Source organism: Thalia democratica, chromosome 5, assembly GCF_965202585.1.
Source record: "Thalia democratica chromosome 5, ktThaDemo2.hap1.1, whole genome shotgun sequence".
Taxonomy (NCBI): domain Eukaryota; kingdom Metazoa; phylum Chordata; class Thaliacea; order Salpida; family Salpidae; genus Thalia; species Thalia democratica.
The window spans coordinates 3,315,338-3,338,625 of NC_139169.1; the positions used below are offsets into that span (position 1 = coordinate 3,315,338).

The 23,288-nt window shown below is 25.3% G+C and overlaps 2 protein-coding genes across 3 annotated transcripts in view; one reads left to right on the forward strand and one right to left on the reverse strand.

The window, feature by feature from the left end:
* The first annotated feature begins 19 nt into the window (after positions 1-19).
* On the forward strand, positions 20-1,930 carry LOC145837116 (uncharacterized). The gene is made up of 4 exons (XM_082944883.1): positions 20-166; positions 686-827; positions 1,130-1,254; positions 1,656-1,930. Exons 1-4 carry the CDS (start codon positions 58-60, stop codon positions 1,817-1,819), a joined length of 540 nt encoding a protein of 179 aa, XP_082801009.1. The 5' UTR covers positions 20-57; the 3' UTR covers positions 1,820-1,930.
* Positions 1,931-9,132: 7,202 nt separating this feature from the next.
* The window catches only part of LOC145835411 (paired amphipathic helix protein Sin3a-like), a 39,812-nt gene continuing 25,656 nt past the window's right edge, over positions 9,133-23,288 (reverse strand). For both annotated transcript variants that reach the window (XM_082942985.1, XM_082942984.1), the window contains 4 exons: positions 22,989-23,170; positions 11,426-11,603; positions 10,916-11,039; positions 9,133-9,658 (listed from right to left, as the gene is read on the reverse strand). In XM_082942985.1, the coding sequence (XP_082799111.1) occupies positions 9,525-9,658; positions 10,916-11,039; positions 11,426-11,603; positions 22,989-23,170 (618 nt within the window). In that variant the 3' untranslated portion in view covers positions 9,133-9,524. The remainder of the gene's footprint in view (positions 9,659-10,915; positions 11,040-11,425; positions 11,604-22,988; positions 23,171-23,288) is intronic.

Here is a 23,288-nt window from a genome sequence, read left to right on the forward strand (position 1 = left end):
TTTTATTTTCAACAGAACTTTTTATTAAAAGAACATTTATAATTCAAAACTATTCAAATGGGATGTATTTCAAATACTTCGTTTTTCTTCTTACAATTATTTGCTATAGTATTGATGATAATTGTTATTGTTCTTAACAGCTTGGTGTACACAAAACTTCCAAAGAGTAAGTTTTAATTTTGTTTAAAACAGGGTTGTTAACCTCAGGACTCTTTTAAAAAAAAAAAATCATATTAACTATATGTTTTAATTTATTAGATATTGTCGTTTAATTTTCGTCGGTCTTTAATCATTTATAGTGTTTTTTTTTTTCATCTAAAACCTAAATTATACACTTTTTGAAAATAGTATAATCATTCGAGCACTTTAAAAACTTTAGAACTTTAAATATTTTTATTTTTTCTGATCAGAATAAGAGAATTCAAACTGTACTTATACTGTTTTATATTGTTCAAACAATTTAATTATAATTATTAGTTTGATCAAACTTTCAAATAATATAGTTTGTAATTTTTTTAAGCTCAATCTGCACTCTGTCAAAATATTTAACTTGATTAAATAAAACTATTAGTTTAAATATTCTAATCAGCACAAATACTTCAACCATCTTTCTCAATAACTCCTGTTCCTCCTCATTCGACAAAATTTTTTTTATAGTTTTAATTAACTAATTAATATTATTTAGGAAATACATGCCAACCTTCATTTGAATACTTTTTGACTCCCAACTCCTCCAAAATCACTGAAGCGAGACTGCAATGCATTGAGGAGTTCAACGGAGATCTTCTTCAGCTTGGGTTATTTCCCCAATACGAAATGTTTCACGAGTAAGTTTTTTATTTTCGAGCCTGTCTTTTTTTGTTTAGTTTTTACTGTGCAGTTAATAAGAAAATTGTAGTTTTTTTTTTAAGAAATAAACATGAAACATTTCACGAGTTCTATTTTATTTGTAACGTTTTTAGTTTGTTTTACAAAAAAGTTTAAAAAGGCTTTTTAAAGCTTCTTTTTCAAGATATTTCAATATCGAACTTTACTAAAAATGTGACTTCCAAAAACTTTAATTTTGAATTGTTAAAGAAACATCTAAAGTTAGTAAAAAACCTAACATAATTATCTCTTTTTCTCAAAGCGAAATAAAACTTTTAATTTCGTCTCGGGTCAACGAATCGGTCTCTTTGTGGGTCGGAGCATCAAACAGGTTGGACAGGAAAAACTTCCGGATCATGAACGGGACCAGATTCCAACCGACAACAGGTTGTTTGTGCAAATGGGGCCCTGACACTAGTGGGCGTATTGTTTGAAAGTATAATACTTAACATAAAAATATTGTTATTTGAAAAAATAATTACTACTATGAAAATATTGTTGTTTTAGAATTTTATTCTCAATATAAAAATGTTATGTTTGAAAAATTCGTTATCATATTTGAAATGAAAATGTTGTTATTTTCAAGTACTATTAATTATTTAATATCATTATTCGGAAAGATTATCAAAAAATTTGCTCAGTTTAGCGGACTTTCAAACTGTGATTTTGCAATAAAAACAATTAGTACAACAAACTATGAAAAAATTGATGAAACTGTAGTCAAAGTTTTAGAAAGACGAGAATTGAATATTACATTTTTCAAATCTGTTTGATCGAACATTCAACAGGTTACTTGTACAAATGGGGAACGAACACTAGTGGGAGCAGTTCCGACCCTCCCACGCTCAAGTGCGTGAAGGTTGTGAAGAGAAATTACTCGGAGGAGTTCGGAGTGGGGGATTGTTTGGAAAAGTTGTATGGAGTTTGCGAAGTTGTTAGGAGTAAATGTTGAAAAAAAATAAGGGTTTATCAAGATTAATTAAAGCATTTTCTTATTTTGAGTTTTACAAAGTTTGGAATTTAAAAAAATAATTATTAGTTTGTTTGTTAAGTAGAATTAAAAAAAAAGGTCCATATCTACTAGAGTAAATTTAAAGCTCAAAAGAGTTTGATATGTTGTTTTTAAAGTTGATTTAAACACTATAGAACTGTTATTTAGTTTTATGTGATCTGTTATTAGTATACAAAAAACATTCTTACTTATTACAATTTTTTTATCTAATTAAATTTAATTTATTTTCTTTGAAAAAAGTGTTGATTATTTATGACTTTTTTGTGGTTTTGCTTATTATGTAAACTGTTTAAAACCTAAGAGTAGTAAAAAGTTATTGAAACTATTTGTTCTGCTTATTTTCTAGAAAACTTTAAAATTGATCAATCTAAAAATTAGTTTCTTGTTGTAAGTTTACTTAATTAAGTTCTAGTTTTGCTGATTTGAAATAACTAAAACTTACTCTTAAGTTCGTTAAAAGTTGCAAATATTCTTTTAAAGTTCTGCTATGATGTATTAAAATACTTAACTTTGTTTAATTAAAAATTTATAACGCTTTCTTATAACTTTGGTAAAAAATTGTACACTTTTAGTATTTTCAAGTACAACCAAAACCAAATAGCTTTTATCTATTTTCCTCTATATTAATTTTAAAAGCTAGATTTTTTTTTGTTACTGATCTTTATTTTTTGTTTGAACAACTTCTTTGAAATTAAAATTATGTTTTAGTTGTATGAATTTATTATTCATTCATTAAAACGAAAATTATAGCAGAAACGGTTTATAAAAAGTACTGTTTAGTTTTTGAACTGTAGTACTATTTTTCTAGTAGTTTTCGTTTTATTTTCCATACAGAATATATTAAAGCTAATAGTTGTTTACTTTTGTTTCTTTACTTAGTACTTTAATCAGTTTAAAGTTTTTATTAATATAAGTTAAGTAAAGTTTAAAAGTAGAAAATGTAAGCTTTCCTGAAAAATTAAAGTTATAATAAGAAAAATGTGTTTTAGTTTGCTGTACTCTGTTTTTATTTTGTATTAATGAGAATGTTAAAACATGTAGAAGCTATACTCTATTGAATTAAAACCATATACTAAAAATATTTAAACTTAATTCAAACTTTTATAGTTTAGTACAAGTAAAACACACTTTAGTGTTTTTTATTGGACGACATAATAACGCTTAAAATAATTGGTCTTAGGACCTGGTGTACAAACAATGGTAAAAAGTTACCCAAAGTACTTATATAAACTAAAAAATATACATAAGTACTGAAACAAACTTTCACAGAAGAATAATTGATACGTAGGTTAGTTTTAGGTTATTTAAGAATATGTAGGTAATTAATATTTACAATTTTAAGCTCCTATTTTGTAAAAAAACTTATTAAGTTCTTTGATTTTGGAACTTAAAATTGTTAGTAGACATTTTTTTATAAAATAAGATTTACAAACTTGATTCTTTGTTTATAAAATAATATTTTAAAGTATCAGTTTCAAGAAGGTAAGGTTAAGTTTTGAGTTTATTGCAATAAATATCTTTAGAATTTATATTTAAAATGATACAGTTCAATCACCAAAGTACCAACTTTTTATCTTAATTGTAACTTTTCAAATTTCATTTGACTACTCATCACAAAAGTTTTTAAGGCAGTTTTAAGTCTAAACTTAGTAAAAAGTTCGAATTAAAAAAAAATCTAATAAAAAGTATAACTTAAAAAAGGTTACGTTGAAATTATTAAAAAACTTTGTTTGGTAACACAAAATAAAAATGAAGATAAAAAAAATTTTTCAGCTAGGAGCTTTTAAAATCTCTGGTTCTTCGATTATTTAAAAAGATTTAAGGTATAGAATAAGTATTAAAGAATAAGTGTTTAAGGTATAGAGTAGAATCTATTTGAATAAGAATTTTTTAAATAAGCACTGAAGAGGTATTTGACCGAAACTGAGTCTGCTTCAAAACATCTTGATAGAATTTAATAAATTTTATTTCTCCTCTAGAAGTTGAGATCTTTTTATTAGTTTTCGATAAATAAAAACATATAAGATTTAAGGTATGTTTAGTTTCATATTACAATTTTTAATGTTAATTTTTTTTAATTGAAACTGTTCGAGCTTTTTCTGTTCATATTTTTTCTGACTGATACAAAATTAATTTATCACCTTGAAAGTATCAATGATAATTATCGTAATCTTATATGATATATTCAAATAAGAACTTTATTAATAAAAACTAAGTGTACTAAAACTAAAATATCTAAAAAATATTAAAACTATTTAAACCTGAGTCCTGAATTTAGGTCTAAATTCACTAAAGATCTTTTAGTTTACTTGAAAAATATGTTTTGGTTTAACATTAAAAACTATCGTTTAAAATTATTTATGTACTAAACGGTGTGAATTTATCGAAATAGTTGATTAGTAAATGTATTTATGAAAACATTAATTCATTAAAGTTGTAACTTTTATAAGTATCCTACAACAAGAAAAAAGACACTTGATTTATTAAACAACTTGGATTTTATTTGTTTTGATTGTAACTGTTTTTTTTATGTCATAAAAAAATGAACTTTTATACATTCAATTTCTAACTCGAAACTTACTAAAACAATTTGAAGTTACTTTTTTGCCTTACAATTTTATAAAACAAACCAATTGTGTAAAACATGTTATATTAAAAAAGTTACTAAAGTATTTTTGAAATAATCTGTTACACTTCGGTTATAACTAAGTCAAGTTAAAATTTTAAAAATCTATTTTATGTTCACAAAAAATTCTAGTTATATCATAAATTATAACATCCATACTTTATTTAATACATTTAATACTATCCACCAATAGAAAAACTAGAAAATGTGTTCAAATTATGCAGAGGTTATTTAGAAATTAAAGTAGGTATCATAACATAGGTATTATATGAACTGTTTAAGATAAACAAAGTACTGTATTTGTTTTAATGTATTAATTAAAAAAAGCACAAGTAAGTTTTGTATTTTTTTTTTAATTTTCTAACAATAAAATTCAAGTTATCTTTGTTTAGCAAGTTTGTTAAAAACGTTAAAATAAATAAAAAAATAAATCTGTTTGTTTAAACAATAGACATATTTTTACTAAATACTTAAACTGTTAAAGATAAAACAAAAATTACATGCTTATACTTAAATTTAATAATTTTTAAAAGCATTCCACTGCATTAAGTATAAGTCTTTTGTTTCAGTTTACAAAAAAACGAGGATCAAAATGTATCTAAACTTTTCTTCATTAACATTTATTTGTTATTGCACAAAAAAATAAGACATAGGTTTCAATCTTGCTTACGATTTTTCGTTAATATTTTGAATGGTTATAAAACATGTTTACAAATATATTCAGCCCGCCTTATTTTAATCCTGCACACTATGAAGAAAATTTTATTGAAATAACTATTATACAGATATAAGCGTGTCGCACAGTTAAAAAAAACGTACAATTTTTTTGGAAATTTCTCTGGTGTAGTATTTCTATTTTTACTTACGAAACTAAATAAAATTTTCTTAATTGATGAGTTACAATAAAAGAGATTACATTGCACACTTACTTAACTGTAGATTTTTTTCAATGGTAAGTATAAATATATATGATTTATATATGTGACCCGATTTGGGTTTGAAATTGATGCGATAAAGATGCGCGAGAGAACACATATATTTTTAATTTCAAACTTTATAAAACAAATTAAAATATTGTTTTTGATAAAAGTATAATGACGTAATAAAAATGTTTTATTTTTATAATTTAGAGTACACAAGCATTAAAGACTGTTTAGTTTTTGCCAGTTTACTTTTTATTGTGCGAAACCAAAGACCAACACAGATTTCTTGGTGTACTACCGTTTGGTCTAACCTTACTAATCAATGAGTACTGTAAGCCCTAGCTTGGACTCGTAAAAATTACTTATATTAGATCTTTTTTTGATAAAATTTGTTGTTTATAGATGATATATAAAAAAAAATTGTTTCATAAAATTCTACAGAAAAAACATAATGACGTCAGTGGTTGATTCAAAACGAACTTTTAATCTAATTTAATTTATGAAGTAATTTTTTAACTAATAGGAAGTATATCAAAATAAATTACATTAAAATTTTTCAACAAGACAGTTTTTTTTTTGTTACTTACAAACAATGTAAAAAAAACTTTTCGACAACTGATTATTTACAAAAAATATCTATTGATCATTTTATGAAGAAAAACTTAAGTTAAGTGTCGCATATTTATTTGAGTGTTCATTTTATTAGACATTATTTTAGCTACTTGAATTAAAAAGTATATAATATTAGTTGAAGAGATGATATTGATTTGAAAACTGATAAAAATTTGTTTTAAAACAACTTATATATTACTGAAAACTGTAGTAACTTAATATAATGTTCTTATACACTCTCACCTTGATTTTTGTATACGTTTATTTTATATCAAATTGAAAATGCAATCGAAAGATGCAATTGGAACTTAAGTATCATAGGATTAAATTCTTTAATAAAATAAAAAGAGTACTTCACTTGTTATAATATAAATAAAACTTTCCAAAACAAAAGTAAGTTTTAGAAAGTTGCATAAAATAAACAAATCTAAGTAGTCTTTTTTAAAACAAAGTTATTTGAAAACGTTGAAATAAAAATATTTCAAAAAAGCTTTAGGTTGGAAAAATTGATACAACATAGTGTAACTATAAAGATCAAACACTAACAGTATTCTATTTTTTAATTATTATTAAAATTCCTTAGCACGTACCTTTCAATACTACAAGTATAACTTTTTATTTTAACTGTACAAAAACAAAACTCTAAATTTTATACAGATCGAATACACTTTTTAGATTAAACGCAAACAATTTTGTTTTCTAATGTTTCATAAAAATTATATTATAACTACTCGATGATTACGGACGTACGAACCCGAACAAAATTAATTTAACGGAAGAAATCGTATTACACATTTACTTATAAGAATTATTTTATATCGTCGCGTACTTAATTGTTACATGCTTTAAAATTGTGACCCTGTACGGGATTGAAATTGATGTGATAAAGGAACTCAGATCCTGCGTTGAGATTTCATGTTGATAAATAATACTACTAATTATTATAAAATCAACCAAAAAATATTTCTCGAAAAAAAAACTTGATGACGTCAATACGACCTTCAGAGTCAACTTTTTTTTTGTTTTTAATTATTATTATTCAAGTGAACAAGCGTTAATACTGTTTAGATTTCGCAATTTTCATTATTTTTACAGGGCTGCCAAACGTTTTTGGTAAATTTTCTCCAGGTTTTTAAAAGTACAAACTTTTGAGTTTATTTTTAGTTTAAAGCTAAGAAACTGTGTTAAGTAGTATAACAACAATGAAAAGATACTGTAAAGCTAATTCAAATGTGTTTTTCAATAAAAAAAACTTTGATGATGACAGACATTTTTTGATTGATTTTTTGATTCAAACCAAAATTTTACTACTTGACATGTTAAAAATTCCAGGTTTTTTTAGTGAATTTTGTTCAAAATTCGAGGTTTTTTTTTTCAAAATTTATCAAATTCCAGGTTTTAAGGTTTTTTGGCAACCCTTTTTTTAGTGATTTGTAAATGTATTGCTATATAAAAAATGTGTTGAATTGTATTCTTACAAACAATGTCCAACTTTTCTGATAGTCAAATTTAATTTGATGTTTATAACTTGGTTTTGCTTTTTTTTTTCAAAATATTCAGTAAAGTATTTAAATACAGTTGAAAATTTCAATACATTTTACTTTATGATAAACATTTTGTTAAACAACCCACAGTTTTATAACTGCTGATAGCTGTAGATTTAGCTACTAAAACACACTATCAAAAATGCACGAACTACTTTGACACACAATCAAAGTGTATTTTATTTGTTAAGTTTGTAAATTATCATTCAGCTAATTATACATTCAACACTCAGTGAATATAGTTTTAACCTTTAACTATAATGCCTGTAATTTATTAACGTTGTCAGTTTATGTTCATACTTTCAAAAATAAAAAATCACTAAATTTATTTCTCTGAAAACTTAAGACAATTAATACGGTTAAAATATGAATCGCAATTATAGAGGTTGACAAGGCCAATTTATGGCTTTCAAATTTAGAAAAAAATCAAAACTTCACTAAAATAAAACTAATCTCTAAATTTTGTTTATATTTATTTGGTTAAGAACTTTGGATATTGTGGTAAAAATAGAATGACGTCACTAGAGCTTTCAGAGTGAAAAAGCTCTAAATAAAGTAAAATATCAATGAATTCTTGTTTTTAAATCAGGTTGATTTTAACTTTACTTCTTAGACTTGAACTTTACAGCTCTTGAGAAAAATAAAACTCAAGCTAGATTGAGATATTAACAGATTAAAAACTTATATCACTACATGAACACAACACTTTTACCTGTAAAATAATTATTAAGATGTAATAGTAACTAATTAAATAGCCAGCTTAAAACTTATGCCTTAAAATAAATGAATCAGGGGCTATTAAAATAGAGTTTTTGTTGAACTTTAGAGATGTCTTATAGTGTAAAAAATAAAAAATAAATCATTTGTACACAACAAAAATTTTTGTATTGGAGAATATATTTTAAGCAATTATCACAAACAAAAAGTAATCATTATAACTATTTAACTTTTTATTCTCAATAAAACAGTACATTCCAAAACTAACAAAATTTATTCACAAAAAAAGTAGCACAAAAAATTAGCAGAATAGTATCGATACAATTACTAAATACTCATGTTAAAAATAGTTAGTTTTTAATGATAAATGATAAGAATATCAGCCAGATATAATATTTCAGTACTTTTGTTAAAACTTTTTTGTTAAATTTTTAAAAATTGATTATTTTACAATAAATTTGAGTGTTAGAGTAAATGACACCATCTAAAAAATAAGAAAATTCAACTAACAAAAACATTATCATACAAAATATTTTTTCCAATGTTAAGATGTTCATTCTTGTACAAACTGTTATCTAAAAAAACTATTACTACTTTTTTTTTATGTTACACTATTGTTTAATAAAAAACTTACCTAAAAAACTTTATTTGATAATTATCTTATACAAGATAAAAAATGAAATACTACTTATCTCATAAAAAATACTTTTTTTCGAAGTATAAACAGTTTTCTAAGAACAATAACATTTTGTCAAGTAAAAAATCTACAAACTACAATCTTTATGACAAAAATATTATTTATTGGGCAACCCATAATAACTCTTTCCAAGCGAAACCAAAATGATTGTAATTAACTGAATATAATTTAAAAGTTTGATTAAAACTGAGTAAAGTATATAAAACAAACGAACATTTTAATTTTATTTCTCAACAGCTTTTAGAAATTCTTGAACTAATTTTAATGAGAACAACAAAAATTTTTAATGAGAACAAAAAATTTTTAATATTTTTAATGAAATCTCTAAGGAACATGTATAAGGTTGCCCATAAAATAAAAACTTTTTGCAGCTTGAATGTTACAGAAACAAAATCCCCTTGTGTGAAACTCATCCGTTTAAAAGTTTCAATTAAAATTCCTTAATCAATAAGACATTTTTATAAAACACCCAAAATTTAACTTACATGCCCTCAAAATGAAAAAATCCCCCAACACAAAACTCAACTTATTTGTGGGAGGAGGGCCGCTTCTGCTGACTTGCGGAGGAGTTTTTCTGTTGCTGGGGATTCTGGTTGCTAGGGGTGGTCCAAACGTTCCGCTTCAGTACACCGGTCTTGTCCACCGTTTGTATCGACCCGGCTGTGAAAAAAAATAATTTATAAAAAAAAGTTTTAAAACTTAAATTATTCTTTTGCAAACTTTTATCTAGTTTTAAGAGTAAATATCAAAACTTTTTTTTCAAACTTTGACCCAAAGAGATAAACACTAACTTATTACTTTACAAATTTTTGCTAACAAATTTCTTTAATGTTTTATTTCAACAAGCAGTTTTTACCGACTTTTATTAGTTTTTTGTTCAACAATTGAATGTAGTTTGCAAACTCATGTTAAGACTTATATGTCTTCATAAATTTAAATATTCAGAAACTTATCGCAATTGAGGATCTCATTAACTGACTGAAACATTGTTTCACGTAAAAATTCATAAAATAATTAACCGTTTATATTTTTGGATAATTCAGTGACAAATATAACTTTTTCTGTGGATAAAAAAGAAACAAAATTTTAAAAAATTTGAAGGAAACGGGCAAAAAAAAAAGTAATAATTCAGAAGTTGCATCTAATAAACTACATCAGCAGTCTGTGTAAAGTTTAAACTATCATTATAATACCAGTTAAATGAATACAATAAACACACAAGTCTTGTTTTTGTCTCAATTATTTAACTTTGTGGATAGCTTAAAATTGTCAAATGCAAAAGCGGTAGTGAAAGTTTGAATAATATTTCTACATTTCTGACATATTGGCTAGTTGAAAACAGTTACACTTCCATATAACGACTACCATGATTTCAATAAAACTTTTGCTTTTTTTAGATAAAAAAGTATCTCTGATAGTGTTACTATGAAATGTCAAATAGTCTAATACACAACCAATAGAGTTTTAAACATTATGACTTGTATTTAATTTATAACAGCCCTTTTATGACGTAATAATAAATTAGGGTTGCCAAAGATCAAGCAGAAAAAAAAATATGACTTTTTTAAATCAAATTGTTAATGAAAAACAATTCAAAAATATATGTAACCAAAAACTTGAAAGTATGTAAGGTTTACAATTTTATTTTTATACAGGATAAAACAATAGTTCTTTTGCTCTTCTTTCATTTTTCGGAAAATAACTTTAGCAAAATGCAGTTTCTAGTGATGATAAACTTTCTTATTAAACGCATGTTTATATCAAATCTCCAACTTTTTTTTTGTTTTTCCTGACTTTGCGGCAACCCTGATAAACTAACTAGGCAAATGTTTTCCACTGAACCAATTGTTAGTTTGATTGATCAATTATATATATATATATATAATCAATACAACTATGACGTAACAATAAACTTACAAGGTAGATGCTTTCCACTGAACCAATTGTTAGTCTGTCTGGTCGCGTCCCTCGTCAAATTTTCAGTTTCCCACTTCGCGATGAACTTCTTGAAATCCTGTCTGCAAATGTGGGCAGATCCGTGCTAAAAAATAAAACTATATTTATTGATAGTTAAATTTTAGTAAATTTTGATATTTACGAAACTTTGCTCGCGTTACTCTACTTACTACTTTACTTGCTTTCAGGTTCTATGTTATCGTATTTGATGTAAATAGTTAAATAACTTAACTCACAGGCGCAAAAACAAAAAAAAACATCAAAACGAACAATGTTTTACCTTAACAAAAAACAGAAATGTTGTAAAATTAAATAAAAAAATTAACCAAATCGAAATCGGAGTTTTTGTATTTCTTTTTCACAACAACTTTATAATTAAATAATATAATAAAAAACAAACCAAATCGAAATCTGAGTTTTTGTACTTCATGTTCATAACAGTTTTTATAATTAATTGAACAAAAAACTCACCAAATCAAAGTCGGAGTTTTTGTATTTCTTTTTCCTCAGAAACAGAGACGTGGTGTTGGGGGTCCAAGTTATTTTGTAACTTCCGCTTCGTACCACGTGACCCAGCTCTTCCTTGTGCAAGTAAAATATTTCCGGATTCGGCTCGTCCTTCGCGTCTTGTCTGTACTTCGCTGCAGTTCTGTTATTTAAACATTATTTATATAATATTTGTTTATATATTAAATCTATTATGTTTATTAATATCTGCAAGTAAAATATTTCCGGGTTCGGTTCGTCCTTCGCTTCTTGCCTGTATTTCGCTGCAGTTCTGTTATTTATTATTTTCCAATCAAAGTTTTTTCAAACCCAAATTATTTTTTAATTTTTATAACTTATTCTTATACGCGAGTGCTTTGACCTTAATATTTTTTAAGATATTCCACATCAGGGTAAAATTTAACCACTGTAGTAAGCAGAGGTGTTAAAATGCTAATAGTTACTATGGTAATTCAGCAATGAAGTGTTTAACCTTTGGTTTGTTTCAAGTTAGTAACTTCACGCTTGAGTAAACAAAACAGTGCTTTTTAACATGTCTGGTAGTAAGTTTTGAGAGATCAACAGAAAATTTTTACTCAATTTTATTCAATGCATGTTTTGTTTTATGATATGATAAACTGTATAAGCAGTTTGTGGACATTTTACATTTGACATATTTATCTGTATAAGTAAATAACAATTACAGATTTCGCTTAAAAGGTTGTATATGGAAAATATTAACCGCTATTAGCTTTATCAGGATGTCTTAGACCTCCTGTTTTTTATGTTAAGGTTGGCAGCTTTAAAGCAGTTACTAGTATACTGGTACTTAAAATATTAAACTAGATTTAAACTATGTGGGCAATATAATGAAGTATTATAAGTATTAAAAATAAATATTTAATTGTTACACATTTTTTTTGGATAAATACAAACTATTGTAGTTTAAGTGTTTGATGGTTCTTGCTATGAGTCACTAGATAACAGAATAAATTTATAAAAAAATATTATCAAAGTTAATTATACTTACTATATGTGCGTCTAAAAAAATGTATTTTTAAATTTGAGCTGGAGTAAAGTAATTATGCAATCCAGATTTCAATTATTTATTACATAACGGTAAAAGAAAAATTGACGCTTTGTAAAAATAAATAAAAAACTTAATTTGGCGATCAGAAATTTCAAATTATAAAACATTGATTTATTTGGAATACTTTATAGTCCACACAATTGTTTAATAAATATGCTTTATAAGGTTAATTTAAACATCTCCATTAAAATTAGTTTAAAATTTAAAGCATCATAAATTATAATTTAAAAAAAGTTTATTTCAATTTTAAAAAACTTAAAACGACAAAAGGCTTTCTAGATAATGACTTAATTTAGTATTTTTATTTGATAAAGTTATAATTTTTTTCTTACTTTTGTAACATTAAATAGACTAGTTGATACAACATTTTCAAATAAACTTTACAAGAAAATATTATGATGAAGTAAATGAAATCAGAACTACGAAAATATAGAAAAATTAACAATATACCGAGTATTTATAATGTTTTTTTTTGAATTTAAATTATATCTTCGGAAATATTTTATTAAAACATTGGCTAAGTAGATGGTCATAATTCAAATAGATTTGTTATACATATGTTCATAGGTATTTTATTAACCTAGGTTTGCACTAGGTTACCAAACTATTTTTCAAGCCAAATATATCTACATTTGATTATCAGCTTACTTGAAATTTATACAAGTTGTTGTAATTGAATGTTTGTGGGTTTTGTTGTTCAATTACTAAAAATTAATTTAAATTATTCAAATGCATATAATGTCCTAAATTTGCAAAGGAATTTTATACAGAAATATATTTTTCAAAATTTGTTTAATCTTTTAACCTATAGACATGAGAAACTTTGTGTAGAAAATTATCGCTTGTACAGTAAGATCAACTCTATCAATGCTTTTGTTTCGTTGGAAAACTAAAAAAAAACTTATAAGAGAATTACCATTTTCAGTAGCCGTAGTCACTACCAACTTCAGGTACTTTAGATTTAATAATTACCAAAAATAAAATAATCGAGGTTCAAACTCCTAGGTCCCAATGCGAATATACAACCTAGTCCCGGGTAAAATAACAATTTACTCAGAGTTCTTTCAGGTCGTTGTAATTGTTTATGAACTACTAAAAATAAAATTTACTTATCTGAAAACGTATAGGGGGCAACTAATCTAGCCGGTGGGATTCAACAGTAAAAGTTTTTCAAAATTTTAAAATTTGTTAAAAAAATGCCTGAGCGTGCAGCGTAACTTTTATAAATTGCACTAAAAAAATAAAATGTTCAAAATAATCGCAATAAAAAAGCTAACAAGCGACCTTTTGCAAATCATACAAAGAGTACACTTATAAACATTTATTCATAAAATTCTCAATTTTATTTGTTCTTAAGGAATAAAAAATCTTCGCGAGCTGGATATCTACTTTGTTGGCTGGACCCGCAGTAACAAAAGCACATAACTTTTATAAAACTAAAAATATATTAACAAATACTCAAACACGAAACTTATTTACATTGAGTTTGCAAACTAAAACATCACAACGCCGTACATTTTTATTCAATTCAAATCTAAATTAGGACATGATAACATTTACAGCGGTTAGAAGAGAGCAAAGGTACTACGATCGCCTTAGAATGTATTTCAGTAACTAGGTTTTAAAATTATATACCAAAATCATTGACTACGAATGAACACCAGAATGAGTTGGTATATATACAGTTTATTTAAAGTAACGTTTGCGGTAAATGAGTTACCAAAAACCAGTTTGTTTTTAAGCGTGTATGAGGTAAGCAATTAGAAGCATTACTTTTACCAAACTATAGTTATTTAAAATTCAAAATAATTTAACCTTGTATCGGTTACAGTTGCTGTAAAAATTTTACTGCAAATTTAGTAGCATGCAAGTGTTTTTAGAAGAATATATTAAGCTAATAAAAAAAGGTTCATAAACGAGAAAGAATTTGGTAAGAGTTTGAAAAAATTAATGTATTAAATTGTTTCAATTAAAAGTTTATCGAAAATATTAATGGATAAGTAAAAAGTTAGAATGAAATCATTGGGTAGTAAGACTTAATTAAAAATTGCATTAAAAAGAATCAAAAACTAGTAATCAATTTAACTTTGTAGTTTTACTTTTTGCAGGGTTACCACTTTTTTAGGCAAAAAAAAACCTTAGGCATTTAGCTTAAGTTTGGTAAAAAATCTCAAAAAGTTTTTTGCATTAAGTAGTTAGAGTGAGGTTGCTTTGTAATTATATTTGATGAACAATTAAGTTAGTAATTTCATTATTTATATTTTAACCTAGGTTAGAACTAGGTTTTGAAATTGAACGACTATTGCCACAAACGAATAACCACTTTGATAAAATCAATTTTGTACTAATTATTATAAGTAAGAGTTTGTTTGTAGTTGACTTGCAACTAGCTTTCGTTCTAAAAAGCGAGTTATTTTCAGTTTAGCGATTGTCTTGTTTTTAAAGCACTGTGCACATAATATTAGAAAAACGAAACTTATTTAGAATCCATATAATTATCTCATAATAATAACCTGTATAAGACAAGGTTAAATATTTCATCTTCAAATAACATATTGTGTTTTAGCTAATAAATATTGGTCAGCTTTTCTGCAAATTAACAAAACTCTTTAAAAGCGAAATTACAACAGACAAATTATTCAATAAAATTGTTGAGAACATAAAAACAAACTTCATAGCTTATGTTTGTGAACGGTTAATTATATTCGTTCTCAAGGTAAAAAACGTCGCAGACCAATTTTAAAGAAATATTTATTACTATTTAACTTATACAGAGTTTGCGAGTTCAAACAATTTCAACATTAAACATTTAATTCAAATTAAAGCCAAAATAACATAATTTACAGCGGTTAGAGAAGTACATAGGTACTATCATTAGCTTGGATGTATTTCAATAACCTAGTATTAAGCTAGGTTTTTAAATAGTAAGTTGGATATGCAAGTCAAGATAACACCAGAAAAAGTTAGTGTATAAATAGGTTGTTGTAACTAACGTTTGTGATTATTGTTAAACGAGTCATCAAAAACTAGAACAAGTTAATTTTCACACGTGTCATTAATAAGCGTATGATATAAGAAACTAGAAGTATTTGTGCTTTTATCAATATTTTAAAATAACTTAAAATTACAATTATTGTAAAATTTACCTCAGATTCAATAGCATGCAAGTATACGTATAGAGAGATACACTACGCCAATATAAAAATACAAAAAGGAGAATTTGGTTGGACCTTGTAAAAATTTATGTAATTAACTTATTTAATTAACAGGTTGCTAAATATAAGTAAAAACTAGAATGAAATTAATGGGCAGTAGAGGGGTCGGCAACCTTATATAAGTAGCCAATTTTCGAACTAATTTGCTTGCGAGCCGCACTGCACAGAAAAAAGTTTTAGACAATTATTGTAATATATGAAACTAAAACACTATTTAAACCAAAAATTGAGAGAAAACAAGCTATAAAACAGCTCTAGTAATCCGTAATTACTTAAATACTGGGGTAGTATCACTTACTGAAAAAATGTTTAAAAAAAAACTATTTTATAACTTTACATTCATTTACTGTAGGATTTATTAGACAAAAAAGTCTATTATGAAAAATCTAAAGAAAAGTTGCATCAAGAATTTAGCCTAGCAATAGACTACGCTTACAAATTCAAATGTATTCGAATCGTAGATACTTTTTTCATTATGCTTATTTATTAATACAAGTTATTGTAATTAACGTTTGTGGGTTGTTTGTAGATGAGTCACTAAAAGCTAGAATGAAAAATTTGAGAGTCTAAATTTTATATACTGGTGTTTCTATAATTGTAAATGAAGGTAAGACAACCATACTTTGAGATTTTTTTAATCTATTATCATTAAATCTTGCTATTATATTTTAAGTGAAAAAAAAAACTGTTGAAAATATTTGCGCCTTTGACAATATATACTACAAACCAATAGTAACAAGTATGTTTAGAAAATAACTTTAAGTAGTTAAATAAAAAGTTTAACAAACTTAAAATGTTGTTACTATCAAAATATTTTATCCAGCGTAAATGTTGATAAAATTTTATTTTAAACTTTCATACAGCAGCATGTTTAATTAATAAATTTATAACTTAAGCTTATCTTTTGATAAGCATTTTCCTAGCTATATATACATTAACTGTAAAATTATGATTTTTGATCTGTTTAACTTCACATATACAATCATTCTTTTAAATAAATTATACTTGCATTACATAGATTTGGTTATTATTGTAGGTAGATTTTAAACAAAAAGCAAATAGTCATATTAACAGCAAATAACAACTAACTTTGTTTAGGCTAGATGTCGGCAATTTTTTTTTAATTTGGCTGGCTGGCTGTACTTTATAGAACAAAGTATTTTTAAAAATTATCTCAACACAGACAGTAATTACTTTTTGAATTCTAGTAAACTAAATCAAGTATTTTAAATAAAATAAGTAACCTTTGCAAAGATATATACTGTTAGTTTACGAACAAGTCAAAGAATTTTATAAAACAATTAATCTGCATAAAATAAGACATTTTTTTCAATAATAAAAATAGTTAGTTAAATAATACCACTAATGCACAGAAAGATGATTTTAATTTTGTCACAAATGAAATTCAACATATAAAATATCAATAAAAAATTAACACCTTTACATTAGCACATAACTTCTTCAAAAATATACATATATATAAATTTAGTAAAATCAACTAACTAACACACAAAAACATGATTTTTATTCCTAGTAAAACAAAATATCACAATTTCTGCATAATCATTGGTGTTGCATGGATACAATTTTCTCGCAAATGGAAAAAAAAAACATATATATCACCTCTGCACAAAAAAGAGATTATCTTTCCATTTGTATGAATGTGATAGTATTTTATGATATCATAATATAAAACTGATAACTGTGATAACTATCAAAATGTAACTGGATATCAAGTTGCACTTGATTACTGTTTAGATTTGGTTGGAAGTTTTGAGCTAGAAGTTCATTCAAGCGTTAAGAGAAAGCTCGCAAGGTCAAGTTTTATACTGATGCAAGTTTAATACAGTTGACAAAAGGAGAAAATAAAGTTCATACCAGAAACCCTGAATCAACATTGAGTTATGGAATGTTTTAAATAAGCTGATACAACGGACAGACGGAGAGATGCTAGTCACAGCCTGCTGCAGTAAACGTGATAATGAAGAATAGAAATTTATATTGTTTTCTTGTATATTATAAAGTGTTTTTTTATTAGTGTTATTTTTATAAGTACTTCTTATTTACATTCTAAGTAATTAAATCTTATTTTGTTTTATACATTCTTAAAGTATTTTCTTGCTAGATTAAATCTCGTGTAAAAGTTTTGACCACATTTAAAGTGTTTTCTAAATTTGATGCTCTTTATATATTTGTTAGTATTGCAATTGTAGAGTAGCCATAAGTATTATTGAATATAAGCATTTAGTATTAGTTAAGTTTATGATCGCATAAAGAAAGTAAACCCCTTTTATAACGCATAAAGATAACTTTGTTAAAAATTACTAATCAACTTAAAAAATGATGTTTTACATAATTTATTTAACACCAAGTGTATGATAAACTAGTTATTTACTAAATTTATATCTTTATTTATTGTTTTTAAACTAGAAGATTTATTCTTCAAGAATATTTAGTAAGCCGCGATAGATCTAAAATTTTAATTGCATGAAAACTTAGTAATGAAATATGAAACCACTTAGCAAATACAAAAAGCATTTATGTTCAGTACAAAATAACTATGTATTCAAAAATCTTTAGAGAAAACAAAAATAAAATTATTTATGTTCTCAATGCTACTTGCTTAAAAGTATAATTGATTACATGCAATATTTATTTGACCAACAAAATTTGACATACTTTTATATTATAAATTTATACAGTATTAACGCTTATTTTAATTAATTAATTATAACAACACTTCAATTTTGTCATAGAATTTAAGAACATAATTACGAAGAATGGTTATATTTTGTCTTCATAATCACTACTAGCTTTAGTATTGAAAATATGATATTAAGCTTAAGATTCCGATTTTTTCATTACATTCGAAAAAAAACAAAATTCATACAAATTTTTGCAATCAATATATGTGGGTCTTTGTTAAAACTTAAATATTAGTTGTTTAAAAGCGTATAGATTCATGGTAACCAAGTTTTCTAGTCTGTGAGCCAGATTTAACAGAATTTAAAAACTCTTTAATAACGAAAGAGCAGTAAAATAGTTATTTAATAGCAACATTTATGTAAAGAAAACCAAATTTTTGCTTCATAACATTTGTTATATAATGCTTATTTTATTTGACAGACCTTTTTTTGTTGGAGAACCATAACAAAAGCATTAATGTTATAAGAAAAACTATTCAGACACCAAACTTTAAAACTCTTATAAGTATCAAAACTTGTTTGTATTGAGTTGACGAGCATTTCAACATTAAACATTTAAATGAAAGCAAAATGCGACATAACAACATTTGCAATAGATGGAGTGTAAAGGTACTAGCATTAGTTTTAAATGTTTAAATAACCTAGTTTTTCGTAGGTTTTAAAACTACTATCAATACACTTGATTTTTATCAAAAAAGTTGGTATGTGTAAAATCGATTTCAACATCAAACATTTTAATTTAAATTAAAGCCAAAATACAACATAACATCATTTACAGCGGTTAGAGAAGTACAAAGGTACTATCATTAGCTTGGATGTATTTCAATAACCTGGTAATAAACTAGGTTTTAAAATTGTCAGTTTAGTATGCAAATCAAAAAATACCAGTAAAAGTTAGTATACCAATAGGTTATTGTAACTAACGTTTGTGATTATTGTTAAACGAGTCATCAAAAATTAGAACAAGTTAATTTTCACACGTGTCAATTATAAGCGTATGACATAAGAAACTATAAGTATTCATGCTTTTATTATTATTTTAAATAATTAAAAATTATAACTATTGTGAAATATTTTACTTCAGATTTAATAGCATGCAAGTATATGTATTAAGAGATACATTACGCCAGTATAAAAGATACAAAAAGAAGAATTTGGTTAGACCGTGTAAAAAATTGATGTAATTAACTAATTTAATTAAAAGGTTGTTAAATATAAGTAAAAAATAGAACGAAGTTAATGGGTAGTATCACTTACTGAAAAAATGCATTAGAAAAACTAAACCTATTTTACAACTTTAACTTTTTACATTCATTTATTGTAGGGTTGCCATTTTAAAAAAGTCTTTATTTTGATGAAACATCCAATTGAAAATTCGCATCAAGACATTATATTAGCCTAGCAGTTAACTACGCTTACAAATTTTATTATGCCCAAACACATTTATGTTATTACTAACGTTCTTACGAATTTATACAAGTTATTGTAATTAAAGTTTGTGGGTTTTTTTAGATGAGTCACTAAAAGCTAAAATGAAAAAGTTGAGAGTTTGAATTCTTTTTACTGATTTTTCTTTAATTGTAAATGAAGGTAAGACAACCAAACTTTAAAAATAATTTATTTCAATTTGATATCAATAAATCGTGCTATAACATTTTATGCGAAAAAATTAGCTGTTAAAAGTATTTGCGCCTATAACAATATATACTACAAACCAATAGTAACAAGTATACTTGAAAATAACTTTATGAAAAGTTTAACAAACTTAAAGTGTTGTTACTATCAGATTATTTTATACAGCGTTAATACTTAAAATAATTATTTAAAACTTTGATACAGCAGCATGTAATTTCATAACTTTAGCTTATCTTTTGATAAGCATTTTCCTAGCTATATATACATTAACTGTAAAATTATGATTTTTCATCTATTTAATTTCACATATACAATCATTCTTTTAAATAAATTTTACATGCACTACATAGATTTGGTCATTCTTGTAGGTAGATTTTAAATAAAAAGCAAATAGTCATATTATACAACTAGCTTTGTTTGGGCTAGAGATCGGCAAACTTTCATAAAAAATTGGCTGAATGGCTGAACTTTATAGAACAAAATATTTTTTAATTATTCAACACAAACGGTAACTTTTACTTTTTGAATTCAAGTAAACTAAATCAAGTATTTAAATAAAATATAACCTTTGCAATAACACAAGAAATATACTGTTAGTTTATGAACAAGCCAAACAATTTTTTAAAACAATTAATCATCTCTACTTAAAATAAGACATTTTTTTTTCAATAATAAATATAGAAATAAAAAGTTAAATAATATTACTAATGCACAAAAAGATGATTTTAATTTTGTCAAAAATTAAATACAACATATAGAATATCAATAAAAAATTAACACCTTTACATTGGCACATAAATTTTATTGTTAACTTTTTAAAAAATCAAATATACATATATAAAAATTTAGTAAAATCAACACACAAAAACATGATTTTTATTCCTAGTAAAACAAAATATCGCAATTTCTGGTGTTTTGTTATCAATTTCCCCTCTAATTGAATATAATCTTTATAATTGCGGTAATTATTAAATATAATATTTAATTATATCACCATTAAACTGCATAAACACGCGATTCTATCATTAATTTTGTCATAAAGAAAGTAAAGAAATCAATTTTGCTTGAAACTAGGATTTTTATTTTTCATTTTTTCCCTAATTTAACATAAAATTTATAATTGTGAAACTGTTAAACATTTAATTACCTCTGCATGAACACGGGATTATCTTTACTCTTCATTTTTAATCAAATACAGTATTTCTAACTGTGTGAATTATCAAAAATCAATTAGCTTTGCATGGATACAGAGATATTATTCAATTCTATCACAAATGAAAAAAAAAAACATATATATCTGCATAAAAATGAGATTATCTTTTCATTTGTGTGAATGTGATAGTATTTTATGATAAGATCTTTTAATTTTGTAGTATAAAACTTATAGCTGTGATAATTATCAAATTGTAACAGGATATCAAGTTGCACTTGATTACTGTTTATATTTGGTTGGAAGTTTTGAGCTAGAAGTTCATTCAAGCGTTAAGAGAAAGCTCGCAAGGTCAAGTTTTATACTGATGCAAGTTTAATACAGTTGACAAAAGGAGAAAATAAAGTGCATACCGGAAACCCTGAATCAACATTGAGTTATGGAATGTTTTAAATAAGCTGATACAACGGACAGACGGAGAGATGTTAGTCACAGCCTGCTGCAGTAAACGTGATAATGAAGAATAGACATTTATATTGTTTTGTTGTATTTTATAAAATATTTTTTTATTAGTGTTATTTTTATAAGTATTTCTTATTTACATTTGAAGTAATTAAATCTTAGTTTGTTTTATACATTCTTAAAGTATATTCTTGCTAGATTAAATCTCGTGTAAAAGTTTTGACCACATTTAAAGTGTTTTCTAAATTTGATGCTCTTTATATATTTGTTAGTATTGGAATTGTAGAGTAGCCCTAAGTATTGTTGGATATAAGCATTTAGTATAAGTTAAGTTTATGATCTAAAGGTACCTACATCCACAAGTTACAAAATATTAATATTTGATCATCTCTTCCCCCACTAATTAAATAAATATTTATAATTGTCAAAATTTTCAAATTCCAGGTTGTTCAATGTTTTTCCAGGTAAAGTGGCAACCTTGTGCATAAACTCTGTCATAAGTCTTCATTAAAATGTTTATCATAATATAATATTTAATCACCTCTGCATGAAAACGGGATTGTTTTTCAATTTTGCCAAACAATTAAGAAAATGAAAAGTCATGGAGTTTTGTTATCAATTCCCCAACTAATATTTATAATTGTGATAACTATCAAATACAATATTTAATTATATCACCTCTGCTTAAAAACGGGATTCTATCATTAATTTTGTCACAAAAAAAGTAAAGAAATCACTTTTGCTTGAAACCAGGACTTTTATTTTCCATTTTGTCGCAAATTAAATATAGTATTTATAATTGTGATATCATTATCAAATATTTAATTAATTACCTCTTTCTTATCAACACGGGATTATATATTCACTTCTGCATTAAATAAAATGTTCATTTTATAATAATATCAATATTAAATATATCACCATTGCATGAAAACGGAATTATCTCTTTATTTGTATGACTGTGATAGTATTTTATGATATTATCTTTTAGTCTTATAATATAAAACCTATAATTGTGATAATTATCAAATATTGTTATTTAATCACCTCTTCCCCTTTTAAATATAATATTTATAATTAATTATTTTATTATCTTTTATTTATATAATATTAATAATATTCAAAACTCCAATCACCTCTGCATGAAAACGGGGTTATCATGACAAATATCATATAATATTTATATTCATGACAATTGTCAAACATTAAATTAATTACCTCTTTTTTACCAACACGGGATTATATATTCACTTCTGCATTAAACAAAATGTTTATCATAATATTTAATCACCTCTGCATGAAAACGGGGTTGTCTTTGTTCTTCATTTTCTCGCAAACGTCCTCCGGTATATCGTCGTTGTTTTCGACGTACTTGTCCAAATAATCCGACCACGTAGGGAAATCCCCGACCTCGACGTTTTGTTCCGTCTCCGTCCCCACCATCTCGAACCCAACCACCAGGTTGACGCGGTCCTGTGAAAATAGAACATTATTTATCTAATTTCTCAAACTACAGCTTTTTTCATCTTAAAATTCCAAACTCCAGGTTTTCAGGATTCAATTTTTTTTAGAAATTCAAGGTTTTTATTTT

What these genes read in the sequence shown, in the direction of transcription:
- LOC145837116 (XM_082944883.1), top strand. Translation starts at nt 58, where the DNA reads ATGGGATGTATTTCAAATACTTCGTTTTTCTTCTTACAATTATTTGCT. An exon ending in GTACACAAAACTTCCAAAGA is followed by an intron (nt 167 to 685) that starts GTAAGTTTTAAT and finishes AATATTATTTAG; the next exon opens with GAAATACATGCCAACCTTCA. An exon ending in CAATACGAAATGTTTCACGA is followed by an intron (nt 828 to 1,129) that starts GTAAGTTTTTTA and finishes TTTTTCTCAAAG; the next exon opens with CGAAATAAAACTTTTAATTT.